Source organism: Microtus oregoni, unplaced genomic scaffold (assembly GCF_018167655.1).
Source record: "Microtus oregoni isolate MIOR12 unplaced genomic scaffold, Mior012 000027F_ref0000203, whole genome shotgun sequence".
NCBI classification, from domain to species: domain Eukaryota; kingdom Metazoa; phylum Chordata; class Mammalia; order Rodentia; family Cricetidae; genus Microtus; species Microtus oregoni.
The window spans coordinates 13,667,982-13,691,236 of NW_024543086.1; the positions used below are offsets into that span (position 1 = coordinate 13,667,982).

Here is a 23,255-nt window from a genome sequence, read left to right on the forward strand (position 1 = left end):
AGAGTCAGCAGAGATGTCTGCGACCAAATGTGTGTGGCAGTTTCCCACACACCAAGTGTGAGTCTTGCAGAGAACATGAGTGGGGTGGCCTCCAATGCAGTCCAGTTCTGACAATGTCTACCTGGAGGTAGTGTCCACCCCGCAGGCCAGGGGCTCAGTCCCTGAGGTTGCCCTCACTTTAGATGTTGGGTCCAGCTCAAGGCAGGGGTGTTTTAGTTGTGTTTCTGACTGATCAGCTATGAATCTGTAATACCGGGGTTCCCACAGCATCCTTCCCAGACTGAATAACTTGTTATAGTGTTTTACAGAGCTAAAGCAACATTTGAATGTATTAACTACATAGGACATTACAACGACACCAGTGCATACTGGGTAAAGAGCTGGCCAACAGGGCAGAGATGTGCTGCTCATGTGTGTGTCAATTAAACCCTTTAAAGGTGGTCCCACAGGCACCAGAATACATCTGTGTCCCAAAAAGGAAAGAAATCAAAGCTCTTTCCCTTGAGCTAATTTGACCAAGAGTGAGCCCAGATTTGAATTCTCCACTTATCTCTTTGTGTCTTCTGCAATTCACAGGTTCTGGCTTGTCTGTAGTCTGTCTATTGTGTGTCTGTCTATGCCTGTCTAATGTCTGACTGACTGTCACTGTCTATGAGTCCCTAACAAAGAGCTTTTGTTCTTTTGTTAAGCAATGCAGAAAGCATCACACAGGGAAGGAATTTGGGATACTTGCATAATCTTTAGCAAAGTCTTACAGGGAATGCAACTTACTGACTCCGTGACCAGGAAGCACCCAGAAAAGCAAATATAGCAACAAACAGACTTAGCAATCTATATCTATATTACTGTCAAAATTTCTGGCAGATTTTTGCTTTGTAAGACCACCTTTGATGTGCACACTGTCTTCAGCAAATGATTATGATAGCACACATACATACACACAGGCGTTGCTCTCTCTGGGGCAGGGGAGAGGACAAAAGTCAAGATTAAAGCTATGCATTAGCTTCGGTTGCAGAACCTGTTTACATGGAGAACCCAAGGCAAGTCAGGTTGCCTGTTACATTGTTCTAAAAGCTGGTCAAGCAAACAGGCTGAACGCCCAGCGGGATAGCGGTTTTAAGTCTGAAGTCACCTCAGCTTCATTAATTAGTTGTGAGTGCCAGCAGAAGCCTTCTAGTATGTAAAAGATATTTTCATAATAATGTATTGCTGCCACCCATACACCCTTCAGACACCCTCTGGGACTCTCCACATGTTCAGGTCTCCCTTTGGGCCCTTCCGGGGGCTTCATTTTCTAGATATGAAGGGTTAAACCATGGGATGTTGGTGAGCGATTTAACTTTAGGCATCTCTCACCTGCTTGGATACTGAAGAGGAAGGTTAAAGTTCCTAATCCAATAACCATATCTTGGCCTTCCCAGGGATCAGCATCTATCTGGAAGCCACTAAAACCCCCAGTCACCAGTAAGCCTATTAACACAAAAAAAGACGCTCATTACTCGCTGGGTGAGTTCAAGCATGAGAATAGAGAGTATAGGTGTGTTTTAATATGTGTGTGTGCAGTTTGGGGTGTGAAAAGTTGAACATGTTACTTGTAAGGCTTGTTAGACATCTGCAGAGGATGGGACACACAGAGATTAGAACCCAGGAAAATGGAGAACGGAGAATGGAAATAGCGTTTTTGTGCAAATCCATCTGTAATTGCCTTTGAAGCTGAAACATAAGCTGAGGAATATGATAAAAATGAGGATGTGATCCAGGAGATTAGCACATTGAAAGGGGTGGACAAGAGAAGAGTTCCAAGTAAGCCAGGTCAGGGACACAGGAGAAGAAGCAGGACCTGGATTCTGGGAGCTTATAGAGGGAGCCAAGTGAGGGAGCATCAGCATTGCTGGCTGTGGCAGTGAGGTCATGGTGCATGGAAGCAAGGTCATGGCGCTTGGAGGCAAGGTCATAGTGTGTGGAAACGAGGTCATAGTGCATGGAAGCGAGATCATAGTTGCGTGGGAAACAAGGTCATGGTGCATGGAAACGAGGTCATGGTGCATGGAAGTGAGGTCATGGTGCATGGAAACGAGGTCATGGTGCATGGAAGTGAGGTCATGGTGCATGGAAACAAGGTCATGGTGCATGGAAACGAGGTCATGGTGCATGGAAGTGAGGTCATGGTGCATGGAAACGAGGTCATGGTGCATGGAAGTGAGGTCATGGCAAGGTCATAGTGTGTGGAAACGAGGTCATGGTGCATGGAAACGAGGTCATGGTGCATGGAAGTGAGGTCATGGTGCATGGAAACGAGGTCATGGTGCATGGAAACTGGTGGGAACTACAATAAAGAGCCGACCCGTTCCTAGAGCTCAGCATTTTTTTGAACTTGTGTTTTCTCACTGTCACAGAATACCCAAGGCTGGCTCCCAGTTCTGGGATGGTGCCTGTGTCAGCTCAGCTCTGGTGAGGCTTTATGGTGGATTGTATCCCAGGGCAGGAGCGATTCAAGGGTGGAGGGATTGTATACCCAGACTGACAGCTACATGACATGGGAGTGGTCAGGCCTGTGCTTTCAAAATACCCTTTGGAAAATTGAGGGGTCCCTTGACAACTACCTAATCCCTTCTAAAGGCATACTTGGTCTGCAGATTTCTACTAGACCCTGCCTCTTGGAGGTTCTCCACCTTTCATTGTGACAGGCTCCCAACTTGTGACCCCTGTGGGCGGGACACAAACAAACACATTTAAGCCTCAGTAGCGTTTTTTTCTGACACCCAGTCTAGAGGCCACTGGAGAAAGCCAGGAGATCAGGACTCAAAGTGCAATCGATTACCCGTCATCTGTGTGTGAATCACCAACATTTAGATTGTCTTGTGCTGATCTTGTCTTGAATCACCAACATTTGGATTGTCTTGTGTGTGACCCTGGCCCGCTTCTCTAATTGTGGCCTCCAGAGGCTGGGTCAGCTTTTTCATATTCTGCTCACAGCCCAGTATAAGACACTGGTCTTGTCTGCTTTCATTGTCCCTTTAAATGGCTTAATTTTGTAGAACAAGGTTATATGCTGTATACCGTTAAGAAAAAGTCATGGAGGACATGAGATGTTCTTTCTTTCAGGACGAAGCAGCGGGTGGTTTTCTTTGCTTGTTAATTTCTCATTAGAAGTCTGTGAGTTAGCTAGATAAATCCTTGCCTGAGAGCAAAAATGGCTGTTTCTGTCAAATGTCAGGGCTCACAGTTCCTCAGAGAATGACTCAGGTGGGGAAGCCATCTACTGAATAATCTGGAGATTTAGCAAACGTGTTTGCAAATCCCTTGTAACTAAATATGAACTTTCTAGGTAATAAGGGTCTAGTATGCCAGAGGGGTGAAAGTCAGCAAGCTAACATGGCTGTCCAGGATGGGGAGCTGTGCTAGGGTGTCCACATGTGCTTCAAATGCCCCAGAGGTGGGCACTGCCAAAGGAACATCTGCTTCCTTAATACGAATACTATATTGTAGTAATAAGGGCTGTGGGGCTGCATCCCCAGTACCCCGGCAGCCTGGCTAGCTTATGCCCCGAAATAACAACACACAAGTTGTATTCATTTAAACACTGCTTAGCCCTTTAGCTCTAGCCCTTACTGGCTAATTCTGATATCCGGATCAACCCATCTCTAATAATCTGTGAGCACCGGTCTTACCGGGAAGATTCTAGCCTATGTCCATCCTGGGTTGGAGCTTCATCACGTGTGTCTGCCTGGGAGTTGGGAGCATGGCGTCTCTCTGAGGCCTCCGCTCCCGAGAGGAGAGCTGTGGAGTCTGAGCTCACTTCCTCTTCCTCCTAGCGTTCTGTTCTGTTTACTCCTCCCACCTATCTTCTAACCAATGAGGGCCAAGCAGTTTCTTTTTATTTAACCAATGACCTTCCTCCATCACTATATTATGCAGTTATCAGACTTGCTGTTTGTTCTATCTATAGGATGGAAGAAAGAGCATTATGGGGCAGATCTAGGTACCTAGGTACTGCCCTTCAGGTCTCTAAACATCTCTTGCATCTCCTAGACGTACTTCCCTAATGTAGCTCAAGCAGAGACACTGGAACTTCACTCCTTCATCCAATCATTCATTCAGTCACTTAGTACTTGCTGTGTACCAAACAAACGTGAGGAGCCTCCTAGGGTCCCACTCCCCCCCGGCTGCTCTGTGGCCTCAGTGAATGGGCTATATTTGCTGAGTACCTTCTCTAGACCAGATTGGGCGTCTGGTCCAAGAGGAGTTTTAGTTTTCTGTTTTGTAGAGGAAAACAGGTGCTCTGGAGCCTAGACAGGGGTGCAGGGCAGGTTGTGGAGGTGCTGAGGGCACCCCAAGGGAAAGCTCTAGGCCATCATAGCTGGTAAGTGCTGGCCTGGGGCTAACAGGTTTGGGAACTGAGACTGACCCAGCATCATCGTGATTGCCTTAGGAAGCATAGCTCTGTCCAAAGGTGCTGGGACACCTACCAGGCTGAGGCCTTTCCCAAGCGACTTTCTCTGCCTCACGGAAGGGCTGTGGGGCATCAGAAGACCTCTAAGAATAGAATCTAGAGTTCCCCCCACACCTGTGTTCTCAGGATGTTCCAATTACCTCATGACCCAGATACCTGCAAACTGCACAGGGCCCTCATCTTGTGGAGGTAGCATCTGTTCCCTTCTCCTTTCCAGGAACAGTACCACTAAGGCTGCGAGGCTTGTTCTCAGCAGCCATGTCTTCTTTCTGTCTCTTCTCTGGTACCCTTCCAATGTGGAACTCCAAAGCTCTTCTTCTTTCTTCACGTTAGAACAGAATCGAATTTTTTGTTTTGTTTGTTTTTTTGTTTGTTTGTTTTTTTCTTATTCTGACTGTCTCCTTCTCTGGCTCACAAGGAAGCAGCAGCCCTATCGTCTTCTCCAGCCTAGAGTGCTGGTGTGCTGTTGCTTGTTTCCTTAGTCTTCCTGTTCCACAGACAGCTCCACGGCTCCCTATTTGGAGGTTCCAACTGCTTGAACAAGCATCCTCCTCCTGTCACCTAGGTCCCATCATCGGGTTGCTCAAACCCATCACTTCAGCTTTCGTCTCTCTGCAGAAACCCAAGAACCAGGCTTGCAATGTGTCCACTCTCACTGACCCACAACCCAGAATACAGCAGGAGGCAGAGCAGAGGACCTTATTCTTGAAGCCCTGTTTTTTAATACTCTATGCCCAGTTCACAATGGAGTCTGAAAGCTTGTCTTGTAAATCGACCACATCTTGTTATCGTTTTTCCAACTCCCTCCCCTTCCTTCTCATGGGTAGCAGGACCAGTTTCCTGCAGCATCCAGCCTTCCCCTCATATGGCTAATTCTCTGCAGAGATTTTTGGACTTCTTCACTACATAGCTATAGCATCTCAAATATGGGGAGGTTCATTTCTCATTGCAGTCCGAGTTCTTTCTTTCTCCCTATCCTACAGCCCTGGCTAGAATTCCAGGTCAGCAATGAACAGATATAGAGTACCCACTGTACCTTTTCTGTCTATTATGAGCTTAAGGAATTATGGGCTATTGGTAATTTAATTATGATGTTCACTGTGAAGGGCTAACAGATTTTATTGTGATGGTTTGGATTTATTTCAACCATCTTAACTGTTCATTTATTTCCCCCTGATTTTTGTCCTTTCTCCTTCTTTTGGGTTGTTTCCAATTTTTTCATTTTCTTCTTCCCTTTTATTACTTTGGAAGTTTTACTTTATATTTGAATTTTAATGGCCACCTAGGCATTGTACCATACATATTTAATTTAATAAAGTTCAAAGTTAATATCTTTTACATTCCTCCTGAATAATAAATGGGTTTTTGAAAAACTCACTTCTCTCTTAAATGTTGTACTACTATTGAGCAGAATTTTAATTTGACTTTTACAAAGTATCTCCAAAATGTAATACTGACATCATATTTAAATTTGGCATTTTTGTATGTTTTTTACCAATAAAATGTCATTGATGTTATTGTACCGGTAAACAAGGACCAGTACAATATCTAAAAATGACTGAAGAGAGGGGCAAGAGAGGTGGGCCAATTAAGAGCACTGGTTCTGACCCATTCCCAGCACCCACATGGCAGCTCACAACTGTGTGTAAGTTCATTTCCAGGTGATGGGACACCCTCATCTGGCTTCCACCAACACAGACATACTCGTAGGCAAAAAGCTCGTTCGCATAAGGTAAAAATAAATCAATCTTTAAAAATAAAGAAGGATGGACATTTTATGCTTTTAATAACAATTTAAAAGGAGTTCTTCACACCCCCTGTAGCCTTTGATGCTTGCTTCCCTATTTCTGAAGGAAATAACTGTAGAATCGTTTGCAAACCGCCCATTGACGGATTTCATTCAGAGGTGTGAACGAGCAGTTCTGCAATAGAGGCTCGGTTGTCTTTTGTTTGTTGATTGCTGTCTGTTGTTAGCTTTATCGTGTTGTGTTGTCCTGCTTCCTAGAAACTGTGCCTTTTAAGTGTAGCTGACTTTCATTTCAATGCCTTGTCTGCAGCGTTCTGCAATTGCACTGGGATGTCTGGAGGGAGGAGTTTGCTTGTCCTGCTGGAAGCAAGTCTTCTCAGACCTTGGGTTGTATGTGCTGACTGCCCAGTCAGAAAGCATCCTCATTCTGGTCTTTCCAAATATGTTCTCTCCCCCATGCATCTCATGCATACGAGTATAATGTGTCTCACTCATATTCTCTAGGTCTCTCAAACGCTTTGAGGTTGTTTGTTTTTGTTTTTTTGTTTTTTTCAAGACAGGGTTTCTCTGTGCAGCCCTAACTGTCCTAAAACGCACCCTGTAGACCAGGCTCACCTTTAACTCAAAGATCCACCTGCCTGCCTTCTGAGTGCTGGGATTAAAGGTGTTCACCACCACTTCCTGGCTCCTCATAAATTCAAATTCCTTACCTTCTTCACTTTTGAGATTTCATTCTTGATAATTGCTTGGGTTTTTTGTTTCGATTTGTTTTTATTTTCTATTCTTTTGAGACAAGGTCTTGCTATGTATGCTAGCTGGCTTGAATTCACAGCAACCCTTCTTCTTCATTCTGGAATCTGGGGCCACAGGTGCACACACGGTACCTGGTTGACAGTGACTGTGAACCTATCTTCTCCTTTTTGCCCTGTTTATGCTACTGTGTGCTTTTCATAAAGCCTGTCTTGAAGTGTTTTTCTCTAGCAGTTTCAGACTCCCAGGTTTTATAGGAAGGTCCTTGATCTATTTTTCATTGATTTTGTGCTAGGAGAGAGACAGGGGTCTGCTTGCTTCCTTCCATATGTGGATACCCAGTTTTCTGGGAGCTGTTTGTTGAATAGCCCGGCCATATTTCTCAAAGCTAAGTTTTACTTAGCACTAGTCTTGACTATCCTGTGTGTGTGTGAGTCTGTGTGTATACACATGACTTCAGAGTATGTTGTGTTTGTGTTTGTCTGTGTGCATACACAAGACTTCAGTGTTCTGTTTGTGTGCCTGGGTGTATTTGCATGGCTTCAGAGTGTGCTGTGTGTGTCTGTGTATACACAAAACTTAAAAATGGCATGTGTGTGTATCTCCGTATGTATATGTATAGCTCCAGTATGTGCTGTGTGTTGTGTGTATTTGTATGACTTCAGAGTGTGCTGTGTGTGTCTGTGTATACACAAAACTTAAAAATGGCATGCGTGTGTCTCTGTATGTATATGCATACCTCCAGTATGTGCTGTGTGTTTGTGTGTATTTGTATGACTTCCGAGTGTGCTGTGTGTGTTTGTATATGTATGTGTATCTTCTGTGTGTGTTTGCATGGCTTCAGAGTATGCTGTGTCTGTGTGTATTCACATGACTTCAGGTATTACATTCTAAGGAAAATGAGACTTCCCTTCTATCATTCAGGCACTGCAATTTAAAGGCATTTCCAACCAGAGGCCTCTTTAACCAAATGTTCTGCTTGTGGACACAGCAAAGAGCGTGAATTTGGAAAGCATAAACCCAAAGCCCAGGAGAAGACTAGTTTGCGATTAAAGATTCTCAGCAGAGATGTGTTTCCTTTCTCCTTACTCAAAGCCAAGGGCCGGAAACTTCCTTAGTGTTTCCTTCAGTGCAATCCTCATCCTTCTCCTTTTCCTTCCAGAGAAGGTGTAACAGCCTAGGAGAAATAGACTAGACTCTCTGTGCTAACCAGCTATTCATCCCTGGCAAAACACCTGACACAAACCACTTAAAGGAGAAATGATTCCTTTTGGCTCATAGTTTCACGAGTTTTGGTCAATGGCCAGCTGTTTCCCTTGGTCTCAGGTCTGTGATGAGGGGGAACACTGTGGAATGGGGATGTTAGCAGAACAGACTTCTTACTTCACTGCATGGTGGCTGGGGAGGAGTGGGGCAGAAGGGAGGCAGGCCCAGGACAAAGTAGTCTTCATGGGCATGCCCCCAGAGACCTACTTCCTTCCACTAGGCTCCCCAAAGTTTCTACCACCTCCCAATAATGCTGTCAAATCATGAATCAATTGATGGATTAGTCCAGGGGATTATGTAAGAGCCCTCAGGACTCCATTACCTTTCAATATTGGATTCTCCAGCTGGGGTCCGAACCTTCAACACATGAGGCTTTTTTTTTTTTTTCATTTTGGTAGCGGAGGGATACTTCCTCTCTAAACCATTACAGTCTCCCATAAGCAGGCCCAAGGCTCCACTATGTTGTTCACAGTCCCTAGTAGCCATCAATGCTGTGTAAAGACACTAGGGTTCTTCATGGCAAGGCTGGGTTTATTATTTTGCTTTGCTTTGGGTTGTCCCTCGTGGATCCCTTGTTTTCTTGACAACTTTATGATTCAATTTTTAAAAGAGGCATGCACGTTTTTGCCTGCGTGTATGTGGTGTACCACATGCATGACCAGACCTGTGGAGGTGAGGTATGAAGACAGAGAGTGCTGGGTTTTCTGGGACTGGAGTTGCAAATGGCTGTGTGAATGCCAGGAATGGAACCCAGGTCCTCTGAAGGAGCAGCCAGTGCCATGCATTGCTGAATCATCTCCCGGGGCTGCCCCTGTGTCAATGCTAAATCCATCTTTGGCAGTAGTTTGCATCTGCAAGACTTCCTGGGGAATTTTGTCCACCAAGAAGTCAGTGGTAAAGCTCTTCAAACTTCTTTCTGTGTTGTAGCCAGAGGCATCTCTCAAGAGTTCAGGTTAGACCCAGGGCTGTTGCCTCTCCATAGAGGATATAGTCTAAGACCCTAGTTACTAGGACCTAGTAGATGCCAGAAACTGATGAAAGTGCTGGGCCCTGTATATTTTTTTCCCTGTACATACCTATAAAGAAGTTTAATTTATAAACTAGCATAGTAATAAATTAGAAACAATAGCCAGTTGCAGCACACAGCCACTGAAACAATATATCATAACGGAGGCAATGTGAATATGTCCCCCTTTTCCGTCTCCCTTTCTCAACTGTCTCAAGAGTTAAGCTGATTAAAACTGCAGGCAGTGAGACTTCAGGTGGAGGGGGTGAGGCTGTTGTACTCCAACTCCTAGCGTTAGTTTCTTTGCATGACTCTTGAAGTAAGGAAAACTAGGAGCCTGGGAGGGCTGCTGCAGCTCTGGTCCCTAGCAGCCCCTGCAGCCTGTTTCCATCTGGTCTCCAGGCTTATCCTTCTCCCTTGGCCTGCTCTGCCCTCCATCCCTTTGATCCACTCAGTCCCTCCTGCTGAGGGTCTGTGAACTTGGCATGCCTGTGTCCTTCCTCCTCTCCATGGGCTTTTTTTCCTCACTCAGCTTTTCTGTGTCACCCAAAGCTCTAGGCCTGTGCTCCCAGTCTTTTCTGGCTTGGTTAAATCTTCCCGATGTATGTCATCCTTGTCAATGTGACTTTCTTTGTGCAGTGCACATCACAGTTCCTGCTGCACTTGTTTGGTTGCTGATTTTTATTTCCCATCATATGGGGTTAGCACAGTGACCGCAAAATGACTGTGGTGTTGTGACCGCATAGGTAAGGGTGACGTGCAGGGTGACTGGGACATAGTGACTTGTACACAGAGATTGTGCCGTGCAGAGTGACTGAGCACGACCACGGGAGCGTCGTGACTGTGCACAGTGCCTGGTACACTGTGGTTGTTACATAATGACTGGGGCATAGCGTGGTTCACAATGTCTGGTGCATCATGACTGTGTATAGTGACCGCACAGTGGCTGTATAATGCCCGGTACACAGTGACTGCGGCGTGGTACTGCTCCATGCGTCTTCCTCAGTTGAATGACTGTCTTGTGGCGGCACACCTGCTTAAATACTGTAACAGCTGCCCTCCTCTGAGGACTCCGGGGCGACTGTTTTTCAGCTCTTCTTCCCCTTCCCTAAGGCTTTCTTCCCGAGATAACTTGATTGTGGTACTCATTTGGTTTACTGCCAGGTATGCATTGCTGAGTCAGCAAGACCCAATGACGAAAATGCTGCCCCAGACTGTAAGCTCTACCTGCGTGGGCCAGGCATCTCTTCCTCTATCAATATTTCCTACTTTGATTAGATTTCATACAAAATCTGTTGCCTCCCACTTACAGTAAATATAACTTGGCGTCCCCTAAGCTCTAGACAGTTCACAGACAGATAAGGCATTGAAGACTTTTCCCTGGCTTATTCTGCATCCCTTATCTGCTGTGTGCATTCCAGGATCAGCTTTCCTGAGTCTGGGCTTTTGCTTTTCCCCACCCGGCTTCCTTAGGCATCTGCTGGCCCGGTAGAATGACTGATCTTTTGGTTATTCACGGGTGGTATCAAGGTCTGGAAATATAGATGAGCAGCCTTTCAGTGCGTGGGCGTTCCTCAGGAGTTCTAGAACGGCCCCTATCGCTGACAGCTTTGAAGGCTTTAGCTTACCGTCTCTTTCTCCTAACCCTCAGCAATGACACAGGGCAAGACTGTTCCATGCACATTGGCCCAGAAGACTCCTCCTCTTTTAAGCACCTGAACTGATAACACAAGTTTCCATTTCAAGTAAGTTAGAAATATCTGTCCATGGTAACAGTGTGGTCAGCATTAGCAATCAAGCTCTGACATACACCAGGTACTGGAATGCGACCGTGAATTGGGTACTTAGCGTTCGTGGACTTTTTAGTTGAGTAGAAAAAAATTATTGAGCAGATAATTTTGTCGGTTTATGTCAATCAAGAGGAAGTGTGTGGTAGGTATCCTAAAGAGATTAGTCTTGCCATGGGGACTGGAGATTTTCTGGACAAGTGTCACCCAAACTGTGGCCTCAGTGATGAGCGTGTGCTGTGGGGCGAAATGAAGTGGAGGGAGGGGAATAAAGCCAGAAGGGGGAGTTTCCCTAATAGTTGGGGCTTTGACTGTAGCTTATCAGTAAAGCCTGTATGCTTGGATGAACGTGTACAAGGTCTAGATTCATTCCCCAGCAGAAGCAGAGAGAGGGGGGGGGGGGGAGAGAGAGAGAGAGAGAGAGAGAGAGAGGATATGAGTCTCAGAGGGGAACTAGGGTTCACACATACTGAAGGGCACACAGCCTTTGCCAATGCTGGTGTTAGTCTGTAACTCAATCCCTGAAACTCAGACCATCGCATTTCAGCTGAACTCCCCTCTGCTGGCAGCTTCCTGGCCTTCAGTCTTGCTCTGTTGAAGTAAGGTCTCCCGTGATGCAAAGGGTAGTGCCTTTGAACTTGATTTTCCTTGGCTGGCCTCAAGTTTTACTGCGCAGGTAATTTTTTATGATCCAAGATATTAGTGGGGAAAATGTTAAAGAGTTGTTTTTAACTACACACGCCAAATGCCAGGACTCTCAGTGGAACAGCGCGGGAAGCCCGAGGTTAATTACCCCTCTCAGGAAGCCGGGACTCAAAGAACAAGGTCCGCATGCTCGAGGCATGACCATAGCTTAGAGCAATAATAACTTGACATTTCTTGGGTAATTGTCTGTCTAGCCGCAGTCAATGCCAGAAACCAGGAGGCAGGAGAAAGATCAGATTCTCCATCCTGGAGCATCCGGGGAGAATCGGTCTCTAGTTATGTGGCTTTGTGTTAGATCACACACCAGTCGTGGGTCCCAGGTGAGTCGAGCAAATCAGGGGAGGCCGCAGAAGAGGAAGACTGGAGAACGGAGCTGGAGGGCAAGATACATTCACCCCGAAGGAAGAGTAGCTTGCCCTGGGAAAAACTGTAATACTCTCTTGCTTAAAAATCTGTATGTTATGCAAGTGCATTATGGGACAGTTGTCACTTATTCCTTTCCTAAGAGGTAACTAAATTACCAACTTAATACATCTGTCCTGGCTGGTTTTGATGTCAAGTCGACGCAAGTAGATCCATCTGAGCCCTCTGGAGGGAAACTCAAATGGAGAAAAAGCCACCTCCATAAGCGCCAGCTGTAAGCAAGCCTGTAGGGCATCTTCTTAATTGGTGATGGGTGGGGCGGGCCCTGCCCATTGTGGGTGGTGCCACCCCTAGACCCCTGGTCCTGGGTTTTATAAAAAGTTGGCGGAGAAAGCCATTAGGAGCAAGTCAGTACGCTGCACTCCTCCACGGTCTCTGCATTGGCTCCTGCCTCCAGGTTCCTGTCCTTTATGAGTTCCTACCCTGATCGCCTTCAATGATGAATTTATGATATGGAAATGTAAGTGAAATAAACCCTTCCCTCCCCAAGTTGCTTTTGGTCATGGTGTTTCAGCCCAGCAAGAGAAACCCTAGTAGCTAAGACCACACTGGTTTCTAGTTTTATTAGCTGTGTGTGAGCGATCACTTGAAAACTTATTTTTGTTGTCATTTAAGCTTTCATAGAGGCCTAGTATGTTATTAAAAGAAATAACCATTGGATAAGATGGTAAGTCATACAGGAAGTACCTAGTTTCTTCCAGGCACCCACACTTTTACACCAACCGGTCCATAGAGTGTGAACTAAGACACCAGCGGAGATTAGCGTTTCCCTTTAAGCCATCGATGCAATCTAGATTTTTCTCTTAAGTATCTCAAAGCGTGAAGGACTATATACGTGTTTCTATCCTTAGAAACGTTGTTTGGGAACATTCAATTTCTAATTATATCAGAGTAAAGATGCCTGAAACACCATTTTTCATGCTAATGGAGAAGTTTACTTAAAAGGAGAATTATGTGACTCGGTGGTTCCTGCCAAATGATAGAAAGCCTGTGGCTCCTCTCAGTAGGATGAAGGATGGCACAGGACACACGTCACAGGCTGCTCATGACTTACAGCTCCTTCCAAGGCTTTGCTTGGATCTTATTACCTCCTTAACTATTAATTTATCACACAGGGTTGCCATAACTCAGAAGTAAAATGAATGCTATGGGTGGATTATTTTTCTTTCATTTGCCCCCATATTGTTAGCTTCTTTATATATATTATTATTATTCAGACTGCTTACTCTTCACCTGAGGCACTTTTTCTTCAGTGGTCACATTAATGTTTATGCATTCAATCTGGACATTTTTCAAAGCAGATTCTCGGCATGTTGAGTTCGTCTTCCTTCCCCCCATTCACAAATCACTCTCCCCAGGGGTGATTTACAGACAGTTCTCTAGGGTGCTGCCTCGCAGTTTGCCCTGAAGGGCGATCCTTCTTTAACTGTCACCCTCTGGAGAGGCAAGGACTCAAGCACAAATAATTTTGTCTTTGACGAAAGGACTGGCACCGGGAGCCAGTCTGAGCTCTGCTTGTTGGGTGAAATAATGCCTGTGTGGGGCTCTCTCTGGCCAGAAGGGCCAGTTGACAGCTCGCATTGCTGTTGACTGTAGCATATGTATCCCACCCCTCCTTATAGATTTCTGCTTTGTTCATTCTCTCCTGGCAGAAGAACTGTTTTTGCTTCAAGCACGTCACTTTTCCAAATGAGATTTTTCTCTGGTGGCTGTTAGTAAGATATCAGACTTCCTTCCAGCTCATTGTACCAAAATTCTGTGTCTCAACCATCAAGATCTTACTTCAAGCCTCTAAGTCTTGGTGCTTAGGGAAGGGTGGGGTGGTGGCAGTGACCTTCTAGAGGGAAGGTGGATAAGAAATGGACCCCTCACTTTCACGGACCTTTCTCGCCCTGCTGCACTAATGTTCAACAAGCCCGCGGAGCGTATTGAGTTTTGTTCTGTCGGAAGAATTGTTACGTGCAAGGATAATTTTCAGATCTACTCAGACAGGTTGTTTGGCTATAATTATTCTCAACAAGTGAAGCAGTAAAGACAGATATGGAGAAGGGAGGGGAGGGCGAGAGAGAAAGTACACTCAAGTCCTTGGCTCTGGTCTGGAGCAAGCACTCTTCAGACACTAGGAGCTGCTCACTGGGCAGGCTAGCCTAAGAAAACAAGTGATGGACTCAGATGCAGGAGCACAGCTGGGCTACCTTAGATTTAGAGTTTAACTAGAAAAGGGCCGAAACCACTTATCCAGCTGCATCCATCAATCCCCCAAAGCCATCATCCCTGGGGCAAGTGATGCACTCCCACTTGCCCATCTGCTCTAGCTCCTATGCTGGCCATTGTCAGTCTCTGTTTCTTAGTAGTGACATTACCTAGTGCATAAAGGGGTGAAACGTGGAGCCAGGGACGTTCATAGGTACCAGTGATGGTTGTGTCATTTGTTACTGAGTAAAACATAGCTGAGTATCTATGTCCTTTTCACGTAATGGTCATAGCAAGCGTATCATAGGGTTGCCATGTGATCGAAACCATCAAAACCACAAAATGCCTAGGAAATGCTTAGTAAGTAGCAATTTCTTGTAGCCATAGTTATTTTGTAGTAAAGGAGATATTAATGCAGCCTGTTTAGTCAAAGAGAACTCTTAGACCATGCTTGAGAGCTTGGAGGGCTCCTCTTAAAGGGAGAAGGATACAACTCAGTTCTGATGTACCAAGACATTATCCGCAGACTCACAATCAAGCGCAAGATTGGTTTCCTCTGTCACCTATCATTTGTTTCTAACTTGCTCTTAATAGTCCAGGACTGTTGCTGGAGACGAGACTCTTAGGACACAAAAATACTTTAGTATCTGTCCCAAAGCAAGCATATAAGTGATCATGGAAGCTAAGCTCCCTGACAGGACCGTCTTAGGTGCTGTGTCGCTGGGAATGAATGGTGGATTAAATGTACATCAGTCAACATGGGGATTCACTGTAAGGAAGTAGCCTCTCTTGAACAGTCATTGAGTGCCTGGTGTCTATCTTGCGGCACAAAAGTATCCTGCCCTTGTACGCAAGATAACACAATGATGTAGCGGCTCTCACTGTTTGGGTGACATTTCCTGGCTCCATAGAAGATCACAGAATCATTTAAAAAAGATTTATTTTCATTTAAAAAGCTTTCAATTAATTTAATCTTTTTCCTGGACTCCTGTGAAATGCGAGGTGTGTGTCTTGCCAAGAAAAATAATTAAAGCAAGAATGTGACAGGGTGAGAGGCAGGAGCGGTGCTGGGCAGAGGACTAAACTTTCAGGTTCATTTCCGGTGTTGTCAAGGAAGGAAGGAGGTGGGACAGAGAGGCACTGGGGGGGGGGTAGCATAGGAGGAGTGGACACAAGGCAGAGAGGAGCTACCAAGGAGAAGGCCAGCCCAGTGCCTGAGTTGTGCGGATACTGAACGACAGCACTAGTATCTACTCCTTCTCAGTGTACGGTGGTCAGTGGTTGACATGGGGCTCTTTTCTGTGTTAGGTTTTTTTCCCTCGTTAGTCTCCAGTGCAGTGCCTGCATGTGGTATATGCTCAGTGAGGGGCAGCTTTTATGGAGATGCTGACGTCTTCCCCAAAAGTCTCAGGAAGCCAAATATGATGGATCCAGAAGAGAAACTGGAGGAGTTGTAGTGATAGCTAGTATTGACCAGCTGCCAACCATGTTCTTGGCTGCTGGTGGTTTCACCTGTGGAGGAGCGTGGTGGGAGTGTCCTTTACCCTAACACCTGAAATCTCAAATGCTCCAACAATCCAAAACTTTCTCAGTCCCAACCTAACTCCTCAAGTAGAAAATTCCATACAAAGAGGCTTCACTTTCTGTACAGAATCATTTGAAGCGGTATGTAAAATTACCTTCACCTTTTGTGTTTAACATATAGATGGGTTGTAAACAGCTTTCCCATCTAGAGGTGGATCATTCCTTAGATGCAGAAATGTCAGGAAACATTCTGAATTGGAAGCACCTCTTCCTCACCTCACCTCGGGCCAAGGGCAGACCATTTGTATTTGGTTTTAGAACAACCTTAGGGAGCAGTATTTCAGTAGTCAAGAAAACAGAGCCAGAGCCAATGCGACCACCTCATAAGTGATGGAGCTGAGTTTGGGACCCCAGAAGTCTTGTCTAAGAATCTATATTCCCGCAGAGAGTCTGAAAGCTGTCGGGGAGGTGCCTGTTGGAGACGGTTCAGCCAGGGCATCTAAAACTGGTTGAGGAATGGAAAGAAAGGGACCCTCTACCTTTGTCTTTTCCCAGACTAAGGCTGCTTTGTTGAGATCCCCCTCCCCTGGGCTGCTGTTCAGGACTTGGCATCTGAGGCTTCCCGTGGAAGAGGTGGCACCAGGCACTGTGCACACCATATGGGGCCCTGTTGCATTTAATGAGTGCTCAGCTGTGCAGTGTCTCCCAGCATGCTGTGCTAGTTACACAAGCCCAGCAGCCGCAGTGCTGGCTGCGGTTGCGCTGGTAACACCTGCACGCCCTGCCTCCCGGGCTGCTCTAGTTTTCCTTGTGGTCAGGGCCTCAGGGCCCTTCAATAATTTGTTCCCTGGCAGACTCAGCTGGTTCCAGAAGCAATTGTCTAATGTTCTAGGCCAGAAAAAAAATAAATGTTTTCTTTACAAATCCAAGACATAGAGAAAGGACTAGAAATGAGGTAGAGGCTATGGTTAAGGCCTGTAAGCTAGATGAGGCTTTAGCTTTCCTCTTGGACTTCCCAGGGAACGCCCAGACACCTAACTGCACCCCCCATGCAGTTAACTCTTCCATATGGTCTAAAACACCTGTGTTTTTTTTTCTTTGTCCATAGTTACTTGGAATATTCTATTTACTTACTTATACTCAAATCAGAGCTTGCCAACATGAGCACACCTGTGTTCAGCTAGCAACAGTGATTGCTGGGGTTTGGTTAAGCACTTATTAAGTGACAGCTAAAATATTAAGCACCCAAATCTCTTTTCTTTTTTTTTTTCTTTTTTTTTTGTCCTCTAAATAACTAGTTAGACTGGCTGAAAGGTTAAGAGCCCTGGGTGATTTTGTGGATAACCCAGGTTTAATTCCCAACACCTACGTGATGGCTCACAACAGTCTAACTCCAGCTCCAGGAGAGTCGATGCCCTCTTCTGGCCTCCGTGGGCACCAGGTACACAAGAGATGCGTGGACATACAGGAAGGCAGAACACTCATATGCATAAAATGAAAACAAGCAAAACTATTTTAGTAAAAAATTTGCATGAACATTATATCTTCCATTTATTAACAAGGGGAGTAAGAGTCCAGAAAAGCAGGGGTTTTTTTTTGGGGGGGGAACGGGGAGGGAGTACATGAAGGAACATGACCATCATAAATTCATTTCCAGGAAGTAGATTCCTCTTTCCTTCTCAACTGTTGCAAGGTCACCCATCCCAGCTGTTGCCTGAATTGATGCATATCACTCTCTATCCTCCGTGGAAGCCAGGCAGGCGCAGTACCTATTTCTATCCCTGGCTTGAGTGTGGTACATAGACACTTAACTTAGACATATGTAAAAGAAGCAGGCTGGATTCGCACTGAGGCAGGGACCCCAAGTCTATGCTTCGTGGGATTAGCATTACCTGCCTTTCCCTTTTAGAGCATAGGAGAACTATGCTGAGTCCTGGTTCAGTCTCTGTGTACCCCCTGTGATCTACAGCAAATTGTATCTCCTGCAGGTAGAAATTAAATCCAGTGTCCTACAAAGGCAGTGATCAGGGGCAAGTCCTTGGTTTGCTGTGCAAGTGTCTTGTCCTTCCCACCTCAGTGAAAGAATATTTAGACGACAGTGATTCTGAGTCACTTCCCCACTCTGGTCTCCTGTCTCTTCATTGGTCTGGTTGGGGGCATGGACTAACAGCTTACTAGACTTCCCAACAATTCTTGACTTTGAATGCCCAGGGAGCTACAAGAAAAGGCTATACTCTGTGAAGGTCTGACTAGAGAGAAGTTGAGACAAAAGGAGCTGGGGCCGGTCTATGCAAAGAAGGAAGTTTATCCTACAGGCAGTTGTACAGCATACAAAACTCAGATTTAAGGAGATGGAGTGCAACCGGGACCCAGGATGGTCCCCAGGATCTCTTCAGGGGAGATTGTAAGCATTCTGAACCCTCCAGTCCTGCTTTTAGGATGGTTAAACAAAATTAAGAACAAAGTTATTTTTATGTTATGTGTATGAGTATTCTGCCTGCATGTATGTTAGTATACCACATGTGTGCAGTGTCACAGGGATCAGGAGAAGGCATCGGATCACCTGGAACTGAACTTTCAGATGAATTTGTTTAATTTTTTTTCTTTAATTGTGATTGCTGGGAACTGAACCTAAGTCCTCTGCAAGAGCAGAAAGTGCTCTTAACCACACTGAGTTGTCTCTCCAGCCCCAATAAGACCCACAATAATATTTTCCTTTTAAATAAAAATGCCAAATCCCACAGGTAGGGGGAAGAATTCCGATGTGACTTCTTGGTTATGGAGGGTAGGGGGAGGATGGGTAGGTCATCCAGCAGAGAAAACTGTGGCTGGACACTATCCTTGTGAGCGGAGTAGGTGGGTTCATGAAGAGGGCCTGTTCAAAACCACTTCCATCACTCATCCAAATATACAGGGCAGGATATCTTATTCAGAGAGAAGACATCTGTGCAGAAATCCTGGGCAGCCAATCAGTAGGTTTAATGAGTCTGGGAGGGAGTGGACAAACTCAGTGCCACAAACCAGAAAGAGCCACATTGATAGATTGATGCTTTCTATTAGCAGGGGAAAGAGTAAGAGATGGGCCAGTAGGGCAGGAAGTGAGGAAGAAAGACAGAGGGATGAAGACAGGAAAAGAGTGATGTCATTAAAATACAAGGGGCAGAGGGGAGGACAGACAAGACCCAGACCGAGAGAGAGAGAGAGAGAGAGAGAGAGAGAGAGAGAGAGAGAGAGAGAGGCTAAAGATGGCAAGCTGAGGCAGAGAGCCAGAGGAAGGTACAAAGAAGAAGGTGAGATTAGGTGGAGATCTCACGGAGGAGACAGTAGTGAAGTGGCTGCGATTGGCTGGCCTGTTGGGGAAGGGGAGCAAACAAACCCATTTAAGTGTGTCAGTGCTTTATCTCAGGAAAGCACCTTTACCAGAACAGGCTCAGGCTGGTTCCTGACGTGTGGGCTGTGACAGGAGAGGCACTCTTTATCTGAGCCGAGGACAAGAGTGCTCTTGTGTGCGCTTCACACTGGATGCCACAGATTAGCCTGTGGATATTGCATGCTTGCGGATAAAAAGCTTGTTTGGAGAAGCCGTGGGCTGAGCAGGGCTGTGGGAAGAGGCTCAGGCTCTGTGAGGGAATGGCTTCCAGGCAGCAGCCCATGTTTATATTACGAAAGGACCCGAGTCCTTGGAAGGACAAACACCACCATGCCCATAGAAGCTGATCCCCTTGGTTAGGTGAATGAGGCTATGTTTTGTAAATTATATTTTCCTGTTATCTTAACATTAGGTTTTACAATGACAACAAAGGATCTTTATAATCAGAGAAATGCAGTTTTGAAATAGGTAATAAGTGTTCTTCTGAATGGAGGGGACAGGAGAGCATTGGCCATGACCCCAGGAGAGGCTGTGGGAGTTCAAGTGACCAGCAGGTGGTGGCTAAGTAGAAAGGACAGCACACTTGAAAATATTTTTGGGGGGGGTTTCCAAAAGACTGAAAACCCAAGGTCTCAGATTGCGTTACTTTCTTTGTGGATTTTCAAAGGAAAAAGAAGGTGAAAGAGGGGCAGGTTTATAACATTCCGTGGGTCCAAAGGTGCCTGTTAGCATGGAGCACCTGAGGCTCCTCTCTGTGTCAGCTACAGCATCAGCTCCTCACTCTCCCCACAAGCCCTCATCTCCCACATTGGAAATGAAGGTTGGGGCTGGTGCACACTTTCAGATGTCTGGCCAACTGGCTTAAGAATGACCCAGATGTGTCTTCTTACAGGCTTTATGAAGGCAAGGAACAGATGGAGTTTGAAGAATCTATGAGACGGCTCTTTGAATCCATCAACAACCTGATGAAAAGCCAGTATAAAACCACCATCCTTCTGCAGGTTGGTTCACGCGACAGAAAGATGCCTCCACGTTTGCCCTTGGCTACCCAATGTTGACCGCGTGCTCAGAGCTGTATGCTTTTGTCTGATGTCAGTTGAAGGGCTGAACCGGCAATGTGCTTTTAGGATTGTGAGGACCTGGGGCTCCGCTGATGGGAGGAAACTGATGTATCGCTTGTTTCCCATGGATGTGTCAGTATTTCCCTTTGAAATAATTCTGAAGCTTTTGCTATCTAGAGAGAAAGAAGCTAAACCTGGCTTCTTCCAATGGTGAGGCTGGAAGTGTGGCGGTCTTTTTCACTGGGGCACGATAATCTGCTTTTAGTTCTCATCACATCTTCTCAGGTATCATCTTGCGATTAAAGAGTCTCCTCAATGGCTAAGGTAGAGGATGGGTCATCTAACAGAGGTTCCTGGTACTCACCCACACACTATACAAATCTGTTGACATTTTGAAAGCTCTCTCTGTGTTGGGGGAAAATTAGCAACTTGTGATTGAAGTTTCACAGCCTTAACTCCCAAGGACTGGAGCTGGGGTGGAGGTTGGCCTGATGTTTTCTGAATAGAGAAAAACACATTTATCTGGATCAATGAGTTAATGCAGATTGTTTCTAAAACAAAACAAACAAAACCTCCATTATCCTTTTAGCTGCTAATTTGAATAGCCATGATGCCTGCCCAGGATCGCCTCATCTCTGGCTGGAATTATTAATAAAGGAGCATTCAGGGAGTAAGGAGGTGACGAGACAGAGGTAACATCTGCCTGGGGGCATTGCTGCTGGTGCCTTGAGTACCAAACTTTGCACATAAGACCATTAATAAATTTAGATGCCTAATTATCATCATTGGGTTTTCTTATTTAACTGGTACAGACTGTGGCTAGGATAATGGGGGTAGTGATGGTTAGAAAACTCCCTAGGAGATTTTAGCATGAAGCAAAGTTTGGGAACAACTGATGTATGTGTTTCTTTGAATTTAATGAAAATTGAGAATCTGTAAATAATAGACAGGTCCCCGAGTCATGCATCCTTATATCCTCAGAGCTTCTGAGGGTCCTGATGTGGGTACTGGATAAAAGGTGGTGGGATGAACGAATGCACAGCATCAGTGTGGGAGCTGCAGTCCAGCCAGGTGACAGCCCTCCTTGAATCTTCATTTCCGGCAAGGGGTTTGGCCAGGATTTAGATCTTCTTGCCCAGCTCTTAAAACAAAGCTCCAACAATTGCACTCAACCATGCTTGACACCGTTCATTCAGTGCCCACCATAGAGACGATGTCCTTGGAGTTAGTTAGGACCACTGACTTTACAGTTTTCACCCCCCTTTTCCTTTTGCCAGCTTTAAAAATACCTTCCCAATATTCCCCTTGCTACTTTAAAAACGTAGTTTCTATATTCTTAAAACTACTATGACAAAATAGATAGCTGGAACAGGGGTAGCCTGAAATGAGGCATGGGTGGGCCTGGCTCCCACCTGGCCTGTATCATCCAGAGGCTTCACAGTGGTAGGAGCAGCGGGAGGGGTAGGATAACCAGTGAAGGGCAAGGATGACCATTTCCCATGAGAGAATCTTCAAGCAGAGATGAGCAGAGAGAGAAAGCTCTCTGGAGGACAGTAGAATGGAGCCAAGGCCCAGATAGGTAGAAGTGCCATGAAGACAGAGTAGGAGGCCATCCTAGAGCTATTTTGTCCAGTTTTTACACCCGATTCCTTGTGATGAACTGCAGGTATTTTGGGGGGGGGGGGGGGAAGAAAAGAGTAGAGTAGGGAAAGAAGAAAGAAATGAGGTAGTCAGGGAACGGCGAGCGGGGAGTGAGCATTTATCTATCAGGAGCCTGGGTTAAAGGGAATGTTCTTTATGGATTGTATGGACTATTTATTATGTAGATCATGCAACTTCTCAGCCTCTGATTCTTCATATAGAACACTGCACTCTTTGAGGAGGATGCAAGAAACAATCTCTGCAAAAGAACAGATTATAAAATGCCGTACAACCGTGTGAAACTAATGCAATTGCTACGGTTTGTGCATAAGTCATTTGAGTCCGGTTCTTATTGTCTCCAAACTGTTAGAAAAGCCTTGCTCTTCCTGATTATGCTGGTTTCTTCTCGAGACTTCCACCCCTGCGCCATGCAAATGGGGCTTTATCTCGTTTTAAAAAATTTGGTCCAATGGCCAAATTTAGCTTCAGGGATTTGCATAAAGTCAAAGGTACTTTCCTGCTATTTATATGGCTCCTGAAAAGTTATCAGGAGGGATTTAGAGTCATCTCAAGTATTAAGAGCAGTACCATGGGAAGACAATGTAAGCCTGTTTTACGGAGTGAGGACTGGGCTAAACACAGGCGGGCGGTCAAGATCATGCTGGCAAACCCTACACAAGGAATCTTCTACAGTCTATGGCCTTCACAGTATGAGGGTGCACTGTGACTTTGATGCTGAGAAGCCTTAGTGGGAAGTCAGTCTTCCACACATGGCCATGTTCCCTTCAGTGTTAAGCATATCACCTCGTTTTCTAGGCCTCGATTTTTTTCCTTTTGTAAAATAAGTCAAATCGCACTGCGAGGATTTTTTGTAGGGTTAAAGGAAGTAATCTGTGGAAAACATGAAATGCAGGCTTGTTACACCTTCTAGCAATTAAATTAATTTAGCAAATAATTGTTAGTCATTGTGCTGGCTAGTTTTGGTCACCTTGACATAGAGCTATCTAGGCACAGGGAATCTCAGTTGAGGAATTGCTTCTCTCCTATTGGCCCACAGGCAATTCTGTATGAGAATGCCCCTCATTTCCATTTCTGCTCCAAACTGAACATTTGCCCCTAGGTAGCCGCTTAGGGCAGAATCCCTTGTTCAAGATTGCCTTAATTATAAGTGAAGAGGGTCTAGTTCAAATCTTGGCTTTGTCCATTGTGAGTGTTGGGGCTTAAGCAAGTTATTTTCTGTTCTGAAGGTTCCTCTGGCTTTGTGAGATATTTTCTGTGGTTTTCTTTATTCTTTGTTGGCATGGCAACAACTCACTCGAAACCATGACG

At 45.5% G+C, this 23,255-nt stretch overlaps 1 protein-coding gene across 1 annotated transcript in view; it reads left to right on the top strand.

The window, feature by feature from the left end:
- Nucleotides 1–23,255, top strand: part of Dock2 (dedicator of cytokinesis 2) — a 406,844-nt gene that overhangs the window by 90,269 nt on the left and 293,320 nt on the right. The window contains exon 23 of the mRNA XM_041676225.1: nucleotides 20,117–20,225. Within this exon, the coding sequence (XP_041532159.1) occupies nucleotides 20,117–20,225 (109 nt within the window). The remainder of the gene's footprint in view (nucleotides 1–20,116; nucleotides 20,226–23,255) is intronic.